The sequence below is a fragment of the Salvelinus fontinalis genome, chromosome 6 (assembly GCF_029448725.1).
Source record: "Salvelinus fontinalis isolate EN_2023a chromosome 6, ASM2944872v1, whole genome shotgun sequence".
Taxonomy (NCBI): Eukaryota; Metazoa; Chordata; class Actinopteri; order Salmoniformes; family Salmonidae; genus Salvelinus; species Salvelinus fontinalis.
Window position 1 is genome coordinate 817,669 of NC_074670.1, and position 19,364 is coordinate 837,032.

Here is a 19,364-nt window from a genome sequence, read left to right on the forward strand (position 1 = left end):
TATCTCAACTGTCAACAATCCAACAATGTGTGTGTGTGTGTGTGTGTGTGTGTGTGTGTGTGTGTGTGTGTGTGTGTGTGTGTGTGTGTGTGTGTGTGTGTGTGTGTGTGTGTGTGTGTGTGTGTGTGTGTGTGTGTGTGTGTGTGTGTGTGTGTGTGTGTGTGTGTGTGTGTGTGTGTGTGTGTGTGTGTGTGTCGCTGGAGGTGTCTGGAGTTTCAGGAAAGAGGTCATTATGGAGTCATCTATTAGATCTCTATGTTCTCATTAATGGATGGAGTCATTTGTTTTTGGAGGCCCTAAACACTTAGTTAGCTCCACAGCTGTATAACTACAATCCATAAGGGTTATAAGAGTTTACACATGATAGATATTGGGTTCCTGTTTCATTCACAGTGGAACAATATTAGCTCGGTCCATCAGAAGTGATTTGTTGGATGTTGGAGAAGCTACATCCGGGTGGGTATTTAATTCAATATGTCAATGGAGAAAACTTTCGCTGCTAAAAACTAGATTACCACATGATTTCTGTCATTCAGGTTGCAACAGACAACCAGAACAGGGAGTAACTTCACCTCTCGTCCAAATCAATCAATATGTTATAAGGGCTTGAGAGTCACGCCCTGACCTTAGAGAGCTTTTTATGTCTCTATTTTGGGTTTGGAAGTTGTCTTTGTTTGTGGCACTATTGCCCTGAAGCTTCACGGTCTTTTTGTATGGTTTGTTGTTTTGTTGGCGTCATTTCTATAATAAACGGATAATGTACGCTCACCACGCTGCGCTTTGGTCCACTTCTTTTGACGGCCGTGACATTGTGATTTACAGTTCTGCATCTGTTTGTTACAAGACTCAAAATCACAATCATTTTAAAGTGGATTCAATTTGCTGAAAGAAAATGCAATCAATGACCAGAATAACAGCTTCCCAGCTTCCATTTGGTTTGTAGTCACCCCTCAGAGCTTCCCTCGAGGCAACAATCCTTACTACTGCAGTGATCACATCACTGGTATCCCAATCCCACATTTGGTTTGTAGTCACCCCTCAGAGCTTCCCTCGAGGCAACAATCCTTACTACTGCAGTGATCACATCACTGGTATCCCAATCCCACAGGCTCGCCCTGGAGTCATAGTTTCACACACACACACACACACACACACACACACACACACACACACACACACACACACACACACACACACACACACACACACACACACACACACACACACAATCAAACATTAACCAGGTCCGGCAGCTCCCCCAAAAACTGATCCTGAACCAATGACCCAGTCAATTTCTAACAAAAACAATAACAGTCTCTCCCCCTTTTGTCTGCCTCCTTCCCTCCCTCCCTCCTACCTCAAATAACTCTGCAACGACTATCAACAAAAGTGAGGACAAATAGACAGTATTTTGAATAGTTATTCAGTAAGATGTCTCTCTGATGTGGTGTCAAAGAAACACAAAGCACAATGTGTGCAATCAAAATGTCCCCCGCTTCCCTTTATAGGATCCCCACAGCCTCAGGTCAAAATGTCCCCCGCTTCCCTTTATAGGGTCCCCACAGGCTCTGGTCAAAATGGCCCCCGCTTCCCTTTATAGGGTCCCCACAGGCTCTGGTCAAAATGGCACCCGCTTCTCTTTATAGGGTCCCCACAGGCTCTGGTCAAAATGGCCCCCGCTTCCCTTTATAGGGTCCCCACAGGATCTGGTCAAAATGGCCCCCGCTTCCCTTTATAGGGTCCCCACAGGCTCTGGTCAAAATGGCACCCGCTTCCCTTTATAGGGTCCCCACAGGCTCTGGTCAAAATGGCCCCCGCTTCCCTTTATAGGGTCCCCACAGGATCTGGTCAAAATGGCCCCCGCTTCCCTTTATAGGATCCCCACAGGCTCTGGTCAAAATGGCCCCCGCTTCCCTTTATAGGGTCCCCACAGGATCTGGTCAAAATGGCCCTCGCTTCCCTTTATAGGGTCCCCACAGGCTCTGGTCAAAATGGCCCCCGCTTCCCTTTATAGGGTCCCCACAGGATCTGGTCAAAATGGCCCTCGCTTCCCTTTATAGGATCCCCACAGGCTCTGGTCAAAATGGCCCCCGCTTCCCTTTATAGGGTCCCCACAGGCTCTGGTCAAAATGGCCCCCGCTTCCCTTTATAGGGTCCCCACAGGCTCTGGTCAAAATGGCCCCCGCTTCCCTTTATAGGGTCCCCACAGGCTCTGGTCAAAATGGCCCCCGCTTCCCTTTATAGGGTCCCCACAGGCTCTGGTCAAAATGGCCCCCGCTTCCCTTTATAGGGTCCCCACAGGCTCTGGTCAAAATGGCCCCCGCTTCCCTTTATAGGGTCCCCACAGGCTCTGGTCAAAATGGCCCCCGCTTGCCTTTATAGGGTCCCCACAGGCTCTGGTCAAAATGGCCCCCGCTTCCCTTTATAGGGTCCCCACAGGCTCTGGTCAAAATGGCCCCCGCTTCCCTTTATAGGGTCCCCACAGGCTCTGGTCAAAATGGCCCCCGCTTCCCTTTATAGGGTCCCCACAGGCTCTGGTCAAAATGGCACCCGCTTCTCTTTATAGGGTCCCCACAGGCTCTGGTCAAAATGGCCCCCGCTTCCCTTTATAGGGTCCCCACAGGATCTGGTCAAAATGGCCCCCGCTTCCCTTTATAGGGTCCCCACAGGCTCTGGTCAAAATGGCACCCGCTTCCCTTTATAGGGTCCCCACAGGCTCTGGTCAAAATGGCCCCCGCTTCCCTTTATAGGGTCCCCACAGGATCTGGTCAAAATGGCCCCCGCTTCCCTTTATAGGATCCCCACAGGCTCTGGTCAAAATGGCCCCCGCTTCCCTTTATAGGGTCCCCACAGGATCTGGTCAAAATGGCCCTCGCTTCCCTTTATAGGGTCCCCACAGGCTCTGGTCAAAATGGCCCCCGCTTCCCTTTATAGGGTCCCCACAGGATCTGGTCAAAATGGCCCTCGCTTCCCTTTATAGGATCCCCACAGGCTCTGGTCAAAATGGCCCCCGCTTCCCTTTATAGGGTCCCCACAGGCTCTGGTCAAAATGGCCCCCGCTTCCCTTTATAGGGTCCCCACAGGCTCTGGTCAAAATGGCCCCCGCTTCCCTTTATAGGGTCCCCACAGGCTCTGGTCAAAATGGCCCCCGCTTCCCTTTATAGGGTCCCCACAGGCTCTGGTCAAAATGGCCCCCGCTTCCCTTTATAGGGTCCCCACAGGCTCTGGTCAAAATGGCCCCCGCTTCCCTTTATAGGGTCCCCACAGGCTCTGGTCAAAATGGCCCCCGCTTCCCTTTATAGGGTCCCCACAGGCTCTGGTCAAAATGGCCCCCGCTTCCCTTTATAGGGTCCCCACAGCCTCTGGTCAAAATGGCCCCCGCTTCCCTTTATAGGGTCCCCACAGGCTCTGGTCAAAATGGCCCCCGCTTCCCTTTATAGGGTCCCCACAGGCTCTGGTCAAAATGGCACCCGCTTCCCTTCATAGGGTCCCCACAGGCTCTGGTCAAAATGGCCCCCGCTTCCCTTTATAGGGTCCCCACAGGCTCTGGTCAAAATGGCCCCCGCTTCCCTTTATAGGGTCCCCACAGCCTCTGGTCAAAATGGCCCCCGCTTTCCTTTATAGGATCCCCACAGGCTCTGGTCAAAAGTAGTGCACTATATAGGGAATAGAGTCCCCAAGGGGCTCTGGTCAAAAGTAGTGCACTACATAGGGAATAGGGTCCCCCATAGGGCTCTGGTCAAAAGTAGTGCACTACATAGTGAATAGGGTCCCCATAGGGCTCTGGTCAAAAGTAATGCACTATATAGGAAAGACCTTTCTGATACTCCCTGGGTGGCTGCCATTGTGCAGTAGCAAGTTTTGTTCAGATGAAAAAGAGAGGAAAATAGTAGATATGGCAGTATATCTCTGTTACAACAATGTGTAATATATATGGCATTATAACTCTGTTACAACAATGTGTAATATATATGGCATTATAACTCTGTTACAACAATGTGTAATATATATGGCAGTATAACTCTATTACAACAATGTGTAATATATATGGCATTATAACTCTGTTACAACAATGTGTAATATATATGGCATTATAACTCTGTTACAACAATGTGTAATATATATGGCAGTATAACTCTGGTACAACAATGCTTAATATATATGGCAGTATAACTCTGGTACAACAATGCTTAATATATATGGCAGTATAACTCTGGTACAACAATGCTTAATATATATGGCATTATAACTCTGTTACAACAATGTGTAATATATATGGCAGTATAACTCTGGTACAACAATGCTTAATATATATGGCATTATAACTCTGTTACAACAATGTGTAATATATATGGCAGTATAACTCTATTACAACAATGTGTAATATATATGGCAGTATAACTCTGTTACATTAATGTGTAATGAAATAGCACAGCTACATCAACAACATGTTGTAACTGATAAAGCTATTTCAGTACTGGGTATAGACTGTAGATCCGGGACCGGTGACTTGTGGTTGTGTTGATCATATGGTGTTAGTGATTACAGTGTGGAGAGCTGCCAACCCTCTGACTTCATCTGCACTGAAACTAAACTCACAACACTCTGTTGTTCAATCAGATGGAGATTAAGAGGGAATTGCAAGACTTCTGTTCCCACAGGGATGAAATGAAATCTCGAACAAACACTTGAATCTGAATGTCAGTGTAGGAAGTAGGAAGTAGGAAGTAGGAAGTACTGGTAAAAGTGTTGTACCGCAGCTATAATTTAACACATGACTCACAGCCTTGGTAACGAGCTATAGAGGTTCCAGTACATTTCTATATTATTCCATTCCAACCTCAGGGATAAAGTGTACAACCCTCTCATGTATAACCACAGTGATGACAAACCAATCCTAATACATTCAGATCAGCATCAGTCATGTGTAATCTGACACCACAGTGATGACAAACCAATCCTAATACATTCAGATCAGCATCAGTCATGTGTAATCTGACACCACAGTGATGACAAACCAATCCTAATACATTCAGAACATCCCCAGTCATGTGTAATCTGACACCACAGTGATGACAAACCAATCCTAATACATTCAGATCAGCATCAGTCATGTGTAATCTGACACCACAGTGATGACAAACCAATCCTAATACATTCAGAACATCACCAGTCATGTGTAATCTGACACCACAGTGATGACAAACCAATCCTAATACATTCAGATCAGCATCAGTCATGTGTAATCTGACACCACAGTGACCAGACACCCATCTAATGTGAATGGAGCTACATGATTACCTTTCTGTGGTGTAAATCCCACATTATTATTCAATGTCTATATCAGCCAGCAGGCCAGCCAGGCCAGGACTATCTGTGGGTGAAGGGACAAGGCAGTGTCCTCTTCCTGGTCGGATTAGATGCAATGTCACCCAGGAGAACTCTATGGCTCCGATCCAAATGGCTCCCTTTTCATTTTGCAGTGCACTATTTCTGATCAGGGCCGATAGGGATCTGGTCAAAAGTAGTGCACTATATAGGGAATAGGGTGCATTTGGGATGCAAGTAATCTCTATACAGTCTCTCTGACGAGCAGCCATATCTCTCTATCAGCTCAGCCTTTCCTGTGACTGAGGAACAGACACCTCTCTCTATCAGCTCCAGCCTTTCCTGTGACTGAGGAACAGACACCTCTCTCTATCAGCTCCAGCCTTTCCTCTGACTGAGGAACAGCCACCTCTCTATCAGCTCAGCCTTTCCTCTGACTGAGGAACAGACACCTCTATCAGCTCCAGCCTTTCCTCTGACTGAGGAACAGCCATCTCTCTCTATCAGCTCAGCCTTTCCTCTGACTGAGGAACAGCCACCTCTCTATCAGCTCAGCCTTTCCTCTGACTGAGGAACAGACACATCTCTCTATCAGCTCCAGCCTTTCCTGTGACTGAGGAACAGACACATCTCTCTATCAGCTCAGCCTTTCCTCTGACTGAGGAACAGACACCTCTCTCTATCAGCTCCAGCCTTTCCTCTGACTGAGGAACAGACACCTCTCTCTATCAGCTCCAGCCTTTCCTCTCTGTCTGTGTCTGTGTCTGTGTCTGTGTCTGTGTCTGTGTCTGTGTGTGTGCGTGTGTGCGTGTGTGCGTGTGTGCGTGTGTGCGTGTGGACGTTTTGTTAGTCCCCACAAGGTCAAATGCTATTTCTAGGGGGTTTAGGGTTAAGGTTAGAATTAGTGTTAGGGTTAGAATTAAGTTAAATATTAAGGTTAGGAGCTAGGGTTAGTTGTAGGGTTAGGGTTAGGAGCTAGGGTTAGGATAAAGTTTAGGTTTTTGGGTTAGGGTTAAGGTCAGGGTTAGGGAAAATAGGATTTTGAATGGGACTGAATTATATGTCCCCACAAGGTTAGCTGTACAAGACTGTGTGTGTGTGTGTGTGTGTGTGTGTGTGTGCGTGTGCGTGTGCGTGTGCGTGTGCGTGTGCGTGTGCGTGTGCGTGTGCGCGTGCGTGTGCGTGTGCGTGTGCGCGTGTGCGTGTGTGCGTGTGCGTGCGCGTGTGAGCCTGCCCAGAGCAGTTTAAACTAGCTCTGAGCCTGGGGTCTCAAATCAATTGCTTTGGAGATGTTAGGATAGGCTGTTACACCTCTCTCTCTTCCATCGATCATCTATCTACCCTCTCAGATAATCATCCTTCTTCCTGTCTGTCTTCACAGACACACAACAACAAGTCCTGAGTCATGTCATTGCTGAGCAGTGTGAAATCAAAGTGACTGGGTCCTATTTGATATCTTGTAGAGATGTACACCTAGACCTGCTCTCTGTCAATAATATACATCTCTCCGTCTGAACAGAGGAACGCACAGTAAACAACTCACCATCAACCTTAGCTAATGATCCTATTTGATGCACAGTTGAGAAGCATATCTACCGGCCGCGGTGGAAAATAATCAAGCGCACCTTCAGAGGCTTTATTTCCCCCATTGGAGAGTTTAGATATGATTCATGTCCTTCTGATGTGGTTTCTATCAGGCGTTCAGTTTGGCCACCGTCCCAGGGGACACGTCAAAGGGAAGAGAATGTCCCCGTCCCAGGGGACACGTCAAAGGGAAGAGAATGTCCCCGTCCCAGGGGACACGTCAAAGGGAAGAGAATGTCCCCGTCCCAGGGGACACGTCAAAGGGAAGAGAATGTCCCCGTCCCAGGGGACACGTCAAAGGGAAGAGAATGTCCCCGTCCCAGGGGACACGTCAAAGGGAAGAGAATGTCCCCGTCCCAGGGGACACGTCAAAGGGAAGAGAATGTCCCCGTCCCAGGGGACACGTCAAAGGGAAGAGAATGTCCCCGTCCCAGGGGACACGTCAAAGGGAAGAGAATGTCCCCGTACCAGGGGACACGTCAAAGGGAAGAGAATGTCCCCGTCCCAGGGGAGACGTCAAAGGGAAGAGAATGTCCCCGTACCAGGGGACACGTCAAAGGGAAGAGAATGTCCCCGTCCCAGGGGAGACGTCAAAGGGAAGAGAATGTCCCCGTCCCAGGGGAGACGTCAAAGGGAAGAGAATGTCCCCGTCCCAAATGGCACCCTGTTCCTTTTATAGGATCTAGTGGTGGAGTCATCAGCCAATAGTACCAGTCAGACTCACTGTTGGGATCTAGTGGTGGAGTCATCAGCCAACAGGCCAGTCCAACTCACTGTTGGGATCTAGTGGTGGAGTCATCAGCCAACAGCCCAGTCCAACTCACTGTTGTAGGCAGGACAGAACAGAAAATCTGGACCTGAAGCCAGTTCCACTGCTGATGTTAACTCTTCCCCTCTAATCAAGGCCTGATTTAGACCTGGGACAGCCAGTTCCACTGCTGATGTTAACTCTTCCCCTCTAATCAGGGCCTGATTTAGACCTGGGACAGCCAGTTCCACTGCTGATGTTAACTCTTCCCCTCTAATCAGGGCCTGATTTAGACCTGGGACAGCCAGTTCCACTGCTGATGTTAACTCTTCCCCTCTAATCAGGGCCTGATTTAGACCTGGGACAGCCAGTTCCACTGCTGATGTAAACCCTTCCCCTCTAATCAGGGCCTGATTTAGACCTGGGACAGCCAGTTCCACTGCTGATGTTAACTCTTCCCCTCTAATCAGGGCCTGATTTAGACCTGGGACAGCCAGTTCCACTGCTGATGTTAACTCTTCCCCTCTAATCAAGGCCTGTCACGTTCCTGACCTATTTATGTTAGTTGTTATGTGTGTTAGTTGGTCAGGACGTGAGGTTGGGTGGGCATTCTATGTTTTCTGTTTCTGTGTTGGTTTTGGGTTGCCTGGTATGGCTCTTAATTAGAGGCAGGTGTTTGGCGTTCCTCTAATTAAGAGTCATATTTAGGTAGGCGTTGTCACAGTGTTCGTTGTGGGTGATTGTCTTCCGTGTTTGTGTATGTCGTTGCACCACACGGGACTGTTTTCGGTTTGTTTTGTTCATCGTTGTTTTTGTGTAGCCTGTTTTCTCTATTCGTGCGTTCTTCTTGTTTCATGTAAGTTCGTCGTCTAGGTCTGTCTACACCGTTTGTTGTTTTGTTAGTTTATTCAAGTTCGTGTTTTTTCGTTAATAAATATGTGTTCAAACTCCACTGCGCCTTGGTTCGATAAATACTCCTCCTTTTCTGATGAAGAGAAGGAGGACCGCCGTTACAAGGCCTGATTTAGACCTGGGACAGCCAGTTGTCCTCCAGACTCAGGCTGTAACACCCCTGGTCTAGAACCTTACTGATCAGTTCGGCCGGTAGCTTCTGAAAACAACTCAACATTTCACATAGTGATGGATACAGACGGTTATTCCTCCAACGATAATACCACAGGTGTTCAAACAACAACCCCAAATCACTCGCCCCCTTACTGAATAGTGACCTCAAACCACAAACCCACATTCCATTCCCTATAATAACATGGACCCTACCAAGGCATCAACCTCTCTGTGTACGCCATGGTCTGAGTAACAGCAGAAATGTCAATACTTTAAAAACAATCATTATAATAACACATAATCACCAGTATAAGTTGAAGAGTCTGCCTGCCACATCGAAATTGTTGTGTGTCTTTTTTGGCTAGAGTACGACCCTGATCCCTCCCCGTCCATCCTGCCAACCTGCATATTATGCTAAACAGATCAGAGTTAAATAGAACTCTGCCAACATTCTAGAACCCATAAAGACCAAAGCAAAGGCATTCCGTCCTATTATCACATTTAATGGAAAAGAGGGTCAAATATTTCACAGTGATAAAAAGGAGCATTTTGTCTGACAACCGAACAACCAGACAGATATTCATAGCCAGCTTGTGTAGAGAGAGAGAGACAGAGACACAGAGACACAGAGACACAGAGACACAGAGACACAGAGAGACAGAGAGACAGAGAGACAGAGAGACAGAGAGACAGAGAGACAGAGAGACAGAGAGACAGAGACTGCATCATATTTGGTCATTTACCCACTGTCTCGCAGTGACATTAACAGTCTAGTGACAGCCAGCCAAACCAGGCAACCAGCCAGACCACCAGCCATCTAGCTAAACAGCCAGCCAGCCAGTCAGACCAGGTATCCATCCAGTCAGTCTTACCTCCAGATATCTCGTTGATCTCCTCAGTGCCTCTGGTGTCATCAAGTCTCAGAGGCATTGTGCTCTCAGCCTCTCCTCCCTCACCCTCCAGGTCTTCAGCTGAGGCACAGAGAGGAGAGAAATACATTAAAACCCTCATTCACTCTATAGGACAGAGACCCAAACCTTACAGTGAAGAGATCCATTAAAAACCTGAAGGCTCTCTGCTCTTTCAACAACCACTCCTCCTCTCCCCTCACAGCACAGAAATTCACGATGCCAGGCCAACCAGACAGCATTCAATGGAACATACTTTAGTAGAGCCTCTGTCAGGTTTCAGATACAACCTCCAGATTTGGGCAGGAGGGTATTGACATGTTAGTGACTGTTTAAAAAGCTACTTATTCATTCCAGAATACATGTATTTAAATGTGATGTGTTTTTACTGTTGTATAAGAATGCTCTGTCTTCAAAAGCAATGCTATGAATGTGAGGTTTCTATCTATAGTCAGTTTACTATTCAGAAATTAGTGGAACAAAATGACCAGTCTGTTACATACCTGCATACTATGAGTGGAACACAATGACACAGAACCAGTCTGTTACATACCTGCATACTATGAGTGGAACAAAATGACACAGAACCAGTCTGTTACATACCTGCATACTATGAGTGGAACAAAATGACACAGAACCAGTCTGTTACATACCTGCATACTATGAGCGGAACAAATTGACACAGAACCAGTCTGTTACATACCTGCATACTATGAGTGGAACACAATGACACAGAACCAGTCTGTTACATACCTGCATACTATGAGCGGAACAAATTGACACAGAACCAGTCTGTTACATACCTGCATACTATGAGCGGAACAAATTGACACAGAACCAGTCTGTTACATACCTGCATACTATGAGTGGAACACAATGACACAGAACCAGTCTGTTACATACCTGCATACTATGAGCGGAACAAATTGACACAGAACCAGTCTGTTACATACCTGCATACTATGATTGGAACACAATGACACAGAACCAGTCTGTTACATACCTGCATACTTCCCTTGTAGTGCTCTGCTCTGCTGGTTCCCTCTCACAGCTAGAACCCTGACGTGGTACTCCTTCATGGCATCAAAGTCCTGTATCACCACTTTATTATCCCCCTTGGAAACCCGCAGCTCCTTCTTCTCTTCGCCTGTTGGAGATTGGAGAGAGAAATCAGGGTGGGGGCCTAGGGTGCGTCCAAAACGCCATCCTATTCCCTATATCAGGATCATCGACGAGATGAGCAGATGGTAGGGGGGCCAAAACATAATTACAAATCATTTGTAGACTGCAAGTTGACCGCAGGAAGCCCAAACTAAATGTGACCCCACCAGATATAATGTTTTGACTTAAACATATTCACTTCAAACCTTGCTTACATTTGTATATGACTACATGTCTCTCTGTTATGCGTGGGAATACTTGGGAACAGACTTCTCCAAAATTAAAATCACTTGGAGCAGATTTTTGCAGTATTTTATATCCAACAATAGAACATGTAAAATACAAATGAAAAATACCTGGTTGGCCAAATACAACCAGGTGTTGAGAAACCCTGCTCTATATAGGGCTCTGGTCAAATGTAGTGCACTATAAAGGGAAGAGGGTGCCATTTTGGATGTAGACTCAGATAAGCATTCCAATGCATCAATTTCCCAATCAAGCTTTTCCAGGAGTCTCAATGTCTAGGCTGTTGTGTGAAGTAGTGCACTATGAGGATGCTTGTGGTGGTTAGTGTGTGGGGGGGGGGGGGGGTGACAACGATAAGTGATCCCTCACACCTCAGCATTGTCTCTAAAGCTTAAGGACAGGTACACATGAGACACATGTTTTACACAATCTTATCTTTTAATCATTTGGGGTCTGGGTCTTTCTGCCCTGAGGCTCTGCGTGTTATGAAATCTACTACGAATGCAAAGGGACAAATATCAGAAATTCCAAATGGACTTACTGTGACTTCTTTACTGAAACCGAGACGTTTTCCTTCACCCGTCATATTCAGGGTGAATTTAACCGAGAAGTTTTCCTTCACCCGTCATATTCAGGTGAAATTAACCGAGACGTTTTCCCTCACCCGTCATATTCAGGTGAATTTAACCTAGAAGTTTTCCTTCACCCGTCATATTCAGGTGAATTTAACCGAGTCGTTTTCCCTCACCTGTCATATTCAGGTGAATTTAACCGAGACGTTTTCCCTCACCCGTCATATTCAGGTGAATTTAACCTAGACGTTTTCCTTCACCCGTCATATTCAGGTGAATTTAACCTAGACGTTTTCCTTCACCTGTCATATTCAGGTGAATTTAACCTAGACGTTTTCCTTCACCCGTCATATTCAGGTGAATTTAACCGAGACGTTTTCCTTCACCCGTCATATTCAGGTGAATTTAACCTAGACGTTTTCCCTCACCCGTCATATTCAGGTGAATTAAACCTAGACGTTTTCCTTCACCCGTCATATTCAGGTGAATTTAACCGAGACGTTTTCCCTCACCCGTCATATTCAGGTGAATTTAACCGAGACGTTTTCCCTCACCCGTCATATTCAGGTGAATTTAACCTAGACGTTTTCCTTCACCGGTCATATTCAGGTGAATTTAACCTAGACGTTTTCCTTCACCCGTCATATTCAGGTGAATTTAACCGAGACGTTTTCCTTCACCCGTCATATTCAGGTGAATTTAACCGAGACGTTTTCCTTCACCTGTCATATTCAGGTGAATTTAACCTAGACGTTTTCCTTCACCCGTCATATTCAGGTGAATTTAACCGAGACGTTTTCCCTCACCCGTCATATTCAGGTGAATTTAACCTAGACGTTTTCATTCACCCGTCATATTCAGGGTGAATTTAACCTAGACGTTTTCCTTCACCCGTCATATTCAGGTGAATTTAACCTAGACGTTTTCCTTCACCCGTCATATTCAGGTGAATTTAACCGAGACGTTTTCCTTCACCCGTCATATTCAGGTGAATTTAACCGAGACGTTTTCCCTCACCCGTCATATTCAGGTGAATTTAACCTAGACGTTTTCATTCACCCGTCATATTCAGGGTGAATTTAACCTAGACGTTTTCCTTCACCCGTCATATTCAGGTGAATTTAACCTAGACGTTTTCCTTCACCCGTCATATTCAGGTGAATTTAACCGAGACGTTTTCCTTCACCCGTCATATTCAGGTGAATTTAACCGAGACGTTTTCCTTCACCCGTCATATTCAGGGTGAATTTAACCTAGACGTTTTCCTTCACCCGTCATATTCAGGTGAATTTAACCTAGACGTTTTCCTTCACCTGTCATATTCAGGTGAATTTAACCTAGACGTTTTCCTTCACCCGTCATATTCAGGGTGAATTTAACCTAGACGTTTTCCTTCACTCGTCATATTCAGGTGAATTTAACCGAGACGTTTTCCTTCACCCGTCATATTCAGGTGAATTTAACCTAGACGTTTTCCCTCACCCGTCGTATTCAGAGTGAATTTAACCTAGACGTTTTCCCTCACCCGTCATATTCAGGGTGAATTTAACCTAGACGTTTTCCTTCACCGGTCATATTCAGGTGAATTTAACCTAGACTTTTTCCCTCACCCGTCATATTCAGGTGAATTTAACCTAGACGTTTTCCTTCACCAGTCATATTCAGGGTGAATTTAACCTAGACGTTTTCCCTCACCCGTCGTATTCAGAGTGAATTTAACCTAGACGTTTTCCCTCACCCGTTATATTCAGGGTGAATTTAACCTAGACGTTTTCCTTCACCGGTCATATTCAGGTGAATTTAACCTAGACGTTTTCCCTCACCCGTCATATTCAGGTGAATTTAACCTAGACGTTTTCCTTCACCCGTCATATTCAGGGTGAATTTAACCAAGACTTTTTCCCTCACCCGTCATATTCAGGTGAATTTAACCTAGACGTTTTCCCTCACCCGTCATATTCAGGTGAATTTAACCTAGACGTTTTCCTTCACCCGTCATATTCAGGTGAATTTAACCTAGACGTTTTCCTTCACCCGTCATATTCAGGTGAATTTAACCTAGACGTTTTCCTTCACCCGTCATATTCAGGTGAATTTAACCTAGACGTTTTCCTTCACCCGTCATATTCAGGTGAATTTAACCTAGACGTTTTCCCTCACCCGTCATATTCAGGTGAATTTAACCTAGACGTTTTCCTTCACCCGTCATATTCAGGTGAATTTAACCTAGACGTTTTCCCTCACCCGTCATATTCAGGTGAATTTAACCGAGACGTTTTCCTTCACCCGTCATATTCAGGTGAATTTAACCTAGACCTTTTCCCTCACCCGTCATATTCAGGTGAATTTAACCTAGACGTTTTCCCTCACCCGTCATATTCAGGTGAATTTATCCTAACGTTTTCCTTCACCCGTCAAATTCAGGGTGAATTTAACCGAGACGTTTTCCTTCACCCGTCAAATTCAGGGTGAATTTAACCGAGACGTTTTCCCTCACCCGTCATATTCAGGTGAATTTAACCGAGACGTTTTCCTTCACCCGTCATATTCAGGTGAATCGTGGTCAACCACAAATCCAGACAAAGCTGAATCATTTCAGATCCATTTAGTCAGTTACTCAAAATGGGTTAAGTGTATTTAAGAGTAAATTGTTTTCCATTTGTTTAGCCAAACTTCATTTGCATAAACCATCTTAGTTGCCAGTCAGCCAACATGCTGGGGCTTGATCTCAGGACCTCTCCTCTCTCCTCCTGTCCTATCTCCTTTTATCTTCTCTTCTCCTCCCCTCTTCACTCCTCTTCCCTCCTCTCCTCCTCTTCTCTCCACATGCCACACGTACGGCTCCACTTTCAGTTCCCTCCGCAGTAAAATTTCTCAGAGCTTCAGCAGTTCACATTATTGACCAATTAGGATGATTTAAATCCTACAGGCCTGACCGATCAATAGGAAGAGACGAACCGTGCTTAATCAGCAGCACTTTCACACAGAACACTGCCGAAGGATGGGGTTGGACGTGTTAAACGAGGAGAGGGAGGGAGAGAGAGGGGGGAGATCGGGGGAAGAGGGAGAGAGAGAGAGAGAGACAGAGAGAGAGGGAGAGGGAGAGGGGGAGAGGGAGAGGGAGGGAGAGGAGAGGGAGACAGAGAGGGGGGAGAGGGGGAGATGGAGAGGGAGAGAGAGAGGAGATCGGGGAGATGGAGAGGGAGAGGGAGGAGATCGGGGGAGATGGAGAGAGAGAGAGAGAGAGAGGAGATCGGGGAGATGGAGAGGGAGAGGGAGGAGATCGGGGGAGAGGGAGAGAGAGAGAGGGGCGGGGGGTGAAGAAAGAGAGAGAGAGAGATTGAGGGAGAGGAAGAGAGAGGAGATGGAGAGGAAGAGCGTGAGAGATTAGGAGGGAGACAGAGAGGGAGATAGAGAGGGTGGTGAAGAGAGAGAGTTAGAGAGTGATGGAGAGAGAGAAAAGGAGAAAGAGACAGAGAGAGAGAACAGAGGAGGGAGATTTAGGGGATGGACCTAGCATCTAGAAGTGATGACTCAGCAGATTACTGTTAACGCTGAAGCACCAGCAGGAAACAGCACGATCAAGATCAGAGAAATTGCACTTATAATTAAAGGGTATTAGAAGTTCTGGAAATGGAAACCAGTCTAATGTGACCTTTTGTATCAAACAAATGGCAAAAGGAAATCATTATAATATAACCATAACCAATGTGTCAAAATACACTAAGAGTACAAAACATTAAGAACACCTTCCTAATATGGACACTAGTCTAGGTGAATGGACTCTCTCCCAGTCAGTATGATAAACAGTGGACAGGGGGCTAGGTGAGTGGTCTCTCTCCCAGTCAGTATGATAAACAGTGGACACTAGTCTAGGTGAGTGGTCTCTCTCCCAGTCAGTATGATAAACAGTGGACACTAGTCTAGGTGAGTGGTCTCTCTCCCAGTCAGTATGATAAACAGTGGACACTGGGCTAGGTGAGTGGTCTCTCTCCCAGTCAGTATGATAAACAGTGGACACTAGTCTAGGTGAGTGGTCTCTCTCCCAGTCAGTATGATAAACAGTGGACACTGGGCTAGGTGAGTGGTCTCTCTCCCAGTCAGTATGGTAAACAGTGGACACTAGTCTAGGTGAGTGGTCTCTGTCCCAGTCAGTATGATAAACAGTGGACACTAGTCTAGGTGAGTGGTCTCTCTCCCAGTCAGTATGATAAACAGTGGACACTGGGTTAGGTGAGTGGTCTCTCTCCCAGTCAGTATGATAAACAGTGGACACTGGGCTAGGTGAGTGGTCTCTCTCCCAGTCAGTATGATAAACAGTGGACACTGGGCTAGGTGAGTGGTCTCTCTCCCAGTCAGTATGATAAACAGTGGACACTGGGTTAGGTGAGTGGTCTCTCTCCCAGTCAGTATGATAAACAGTGGACACTGGGCTAGGTGAGTGGTCTCTCTCCCAGTCAGTATGATAAACAGTGGACACTGGGTTAGGTGAGTGGTCTCTCTCCCAGTCAGTATGATAAACAGTGGACACTGGGTTAGGTGAGTGGTCTCTCTCCCAGTCAGTATGATAAACAGTGGACACTGGGTTAGGTGAGTGGTCTCTCTCCCAGTCAGTATGATAAACAGTGGACACTGGGCTAGGTGAGTGGTCTCTCTCCCAGTCAGTATGATAAACAGTGGACACTGAGTTAGGTGAGTGGTCTCTCTCCCAGTCAGTATGATAAACAGTGGACACTAGTCTAGGTGAGTGGTCTCTCTCCCAGTCAGTATGATAAACAGTGGACACTGGGCTAGGTGAGTGGTCTCTCTCCCAGTCAGTATGATAAACAGTGGACACTGGGCTAGGTGAGTGGTCTCTCTCCCAGTCAGTATGATAAACAGTGGACACTGGGTTAGGTGAGTGGTCTCTCTCCCAGTCAGTATGATAAACAGTGGACACTAGTCTAGGTGAGTGGTCTCTCTCCCAGTCAGTATGATAAACAGTGGACACTAGTCTAGGTGAGTGGTCTCTCTCCCAGTCAGTATGATAAACAGTGGACACTGGGTTAGGTGAGTGGTCTCTCTCCCAGTCAGTATGATAAACAGTGGACAGTAGTCTAGGTGAGTGGTCTCTCTCCCAGTCAGTATGATAAACAGTGGACACTGGGTTAGGTGAGTGGTCTCTCTCCCAGTCAGTATGATAAACAGTGGACACTAGTCTAGGTGAGTGGTCTCTCTCCCAGTCAGTATGATAAACAGTGGACACTAGTCTAGGTGAGTGGTCTCGCTCCCAGTCAGTATGATAAACAGGAGTAGTATTATACCTCATTAGACCCAACAGGAGTAGTATTATACCTCGTTAGACCCAACAGGAGTAGTATTATACCTCATTAGACCCAACAGGAGTAGTATTATACCTCGTTAGACCCAACAGGAGTAGTATTATACCGCATTAGACCCACCAGGAGTAGTATTATACCGCATTAGACCCAACAGGAGTAGTATTATACCCCATTAGACCCAACAGGAGTGGTATTATACCTCATTAGACCCACCAGGAGTAGTATTATACCGCATTAGACCCAACAGGAGTAGTATTACACCTCATTAGACCCAACAGGAGTAGTATTACACCTCATTAGACCTAACAGGAGTAGTATTATACCTCATTAGACCCAACAGGAGTAGTATTATACCTCATTAGACCTAACAGGAGTAGTACTATACCTCATTAGACCCAACAGGAGTAGTATTATACCTCATTAGACCATACAGGAGTAGTATTACACCTCATTAGACCATACAGGAGTAGTATTATACCTCATTAGACCATACAGGAGTAGTATTATACCTAACAGGAGTAGTATTATACCTCATTAGACCCAACAGGAGTAGTATTATACCTCATTAGACCCAACAGGAGTAGTATTATACCTCATTAGACCCATCAGGAGTAGTATTATACCTCATTAGACCCAACAGGAGTAGTATTATACCTCATTAGACCCAACAGGAGTAGTATTATACCTCATTAGACCATACAGGAGTAGTATTACACCTCATTAGACCCAACAGGAGTATTATTATACCTCATTAGACCCAACAGGAGTAGTATTATACCTCATTAGACCCAACAGGAGTAGTATTATACCTCATTAGACCCAACAGGAGTAGTATTATACCTCATTAGACCCAACAGGAGTAGTATTATACCTCATTAGACCCAACAGGAGTAGTATTAGACCTAACGGGAGTAGTATTAAACCTCATTAGACCCAACAGGAGTAGTATTATACCTCATTAGACCATACAGGAGTAGTATTACACCTCATTAGACCCAACAAGAGTAGTATTATACCTCATTAGACCCACCAGGAGTAGTATTACACCTCATTAGACCCAACAGGAGTAGTAGTATACCTCATTAGACCCATCAGGAGTAGTATTATACCTCATTAGACCCAACAGGAGTAGTATTATACCTCATTAGACCCAACAGGAGTAGTATTATACCTCATTAGACCCAACAGGAGTAGTATTATACCTCATTAGACCATACAGGAGTAGTATTATACCTCATTAGACCCAACAGGAGTAGTATTATACCTCATTAGACCCAACAGGAGTAGTATTATACCTTATTAGACCCAACAGGAGTAGTATTATACCTAATTAGACCCAACAGGAGTAGTATTATACCTCATTAGACCCACCAGGAGTAGTATTATACCTCATTAGACCCACCAGGAGTAGTATTATACCTCATTAGACCCAACAGGAGTAGTATTATACCTCATTAGACCCAACAGGAGTAGTATTATACCTCATTAGACCCAACAGGAGTAGTATTACACCTCATTAGACCTAACAGGAGTAGTATTATACCTCATTAGACCATACAGGAGTAGTATTATACCTCATTAGACCCAACAGGAGTAGTATTATACCTCATTAGACCCAACAGGAGTAGTATCAGTCTGGTTCCATGCTGTATCAGTCTGGTTCCATGAGACAGAGAGCTGAACAGGAGAGCTGTTGGGTGTGCTGGCTTTTTATCCAACCCTGCTCAAACACACCAGAGTCAGCTTATTAAGTTACTGTTGAGCAGCTGGTTTGTTTTACAATGTGGTGTGTTTCGAGCAGGGCTGGAGCAAAAGCCTGCACACCCAGTATCTCTCCTGGTCTCTCCAGGAGGAGGGCTGGCCACCCTGCACACTCAGTATCTCTCCTGGTCTCTACAGGAGGAGGGCTGACCACCCTGCACACTCAGTATCTCTCCTGGTCTCTACAGGAGGAGGGCTGACCACCCTGCACACTCAGTATCTCTCCTGGTCTCTCCAGGAGGAGGGCTGACCACCCTGCACACTCAGTATCTCTCCTGGTCTCTACAGGAGGAGGGCTGGCCACCCTGCACACTCAGTATCTCTCCTGGTCTCTCCAGGAGGAGGATTGACCACCCTGCACACTCAGTATCTCTCCTGGTCTCTCCAGGAGGAGGATTGACCACCCTGCACACTCAGTATCTCTCCTGGTCTCTACAGGAGGAGGGCTGACCACCCTGCACACTCAGTATCTCTCCTGGTCTCTACAGGAGGAGGGCTGGCCACTCTGCACACCCAGTATCTCTCCTGGTCTCTACAGGAGGAGGGCTGGCCACCCTGCACACTCAGTATCTCTCCTGGTCTCTACAGGAGGAGGGCTGACCACCCTGCACACTCAGTATCTCTCCTGGTCTCTCCAGGAGGAGGGCTGACCACCCTGCACACTCAGTAT

General features: G+C 46.2%; 1 protein-coding gene across 5 annotated transcripts in view; it reads right to left on the minus strand.

The window, feature by feature from the left end:
• LOC129856837 (collagen alpha-1(XIV) chain-like) overlaps positions 1-19,364 on the minus strand; it is a 254,053-nt gene that overhangs the window by 208,495 nt on the left and 26,194 nt on the right. For all 5 annotated transcript variants that reach the window (XM_055924547.1, XM_055924545.1, XM_055924543.1 and 2 more), the window contains exons 4-5: positions 10,637-10,780; positions 9,598-9,696 (exon numbers count right to left, since the gene is read on the minus strand). In XM_055924547.1, the coding sequence (XP_055780522.1) occupies positions 9,598-9,696; positions 10,637-10,780 (243 nt within the window). The remainder of the gene's footprint in view (positions 1-9,597; positions 9,697-10,636; positions 10,781-19,364) is intronic.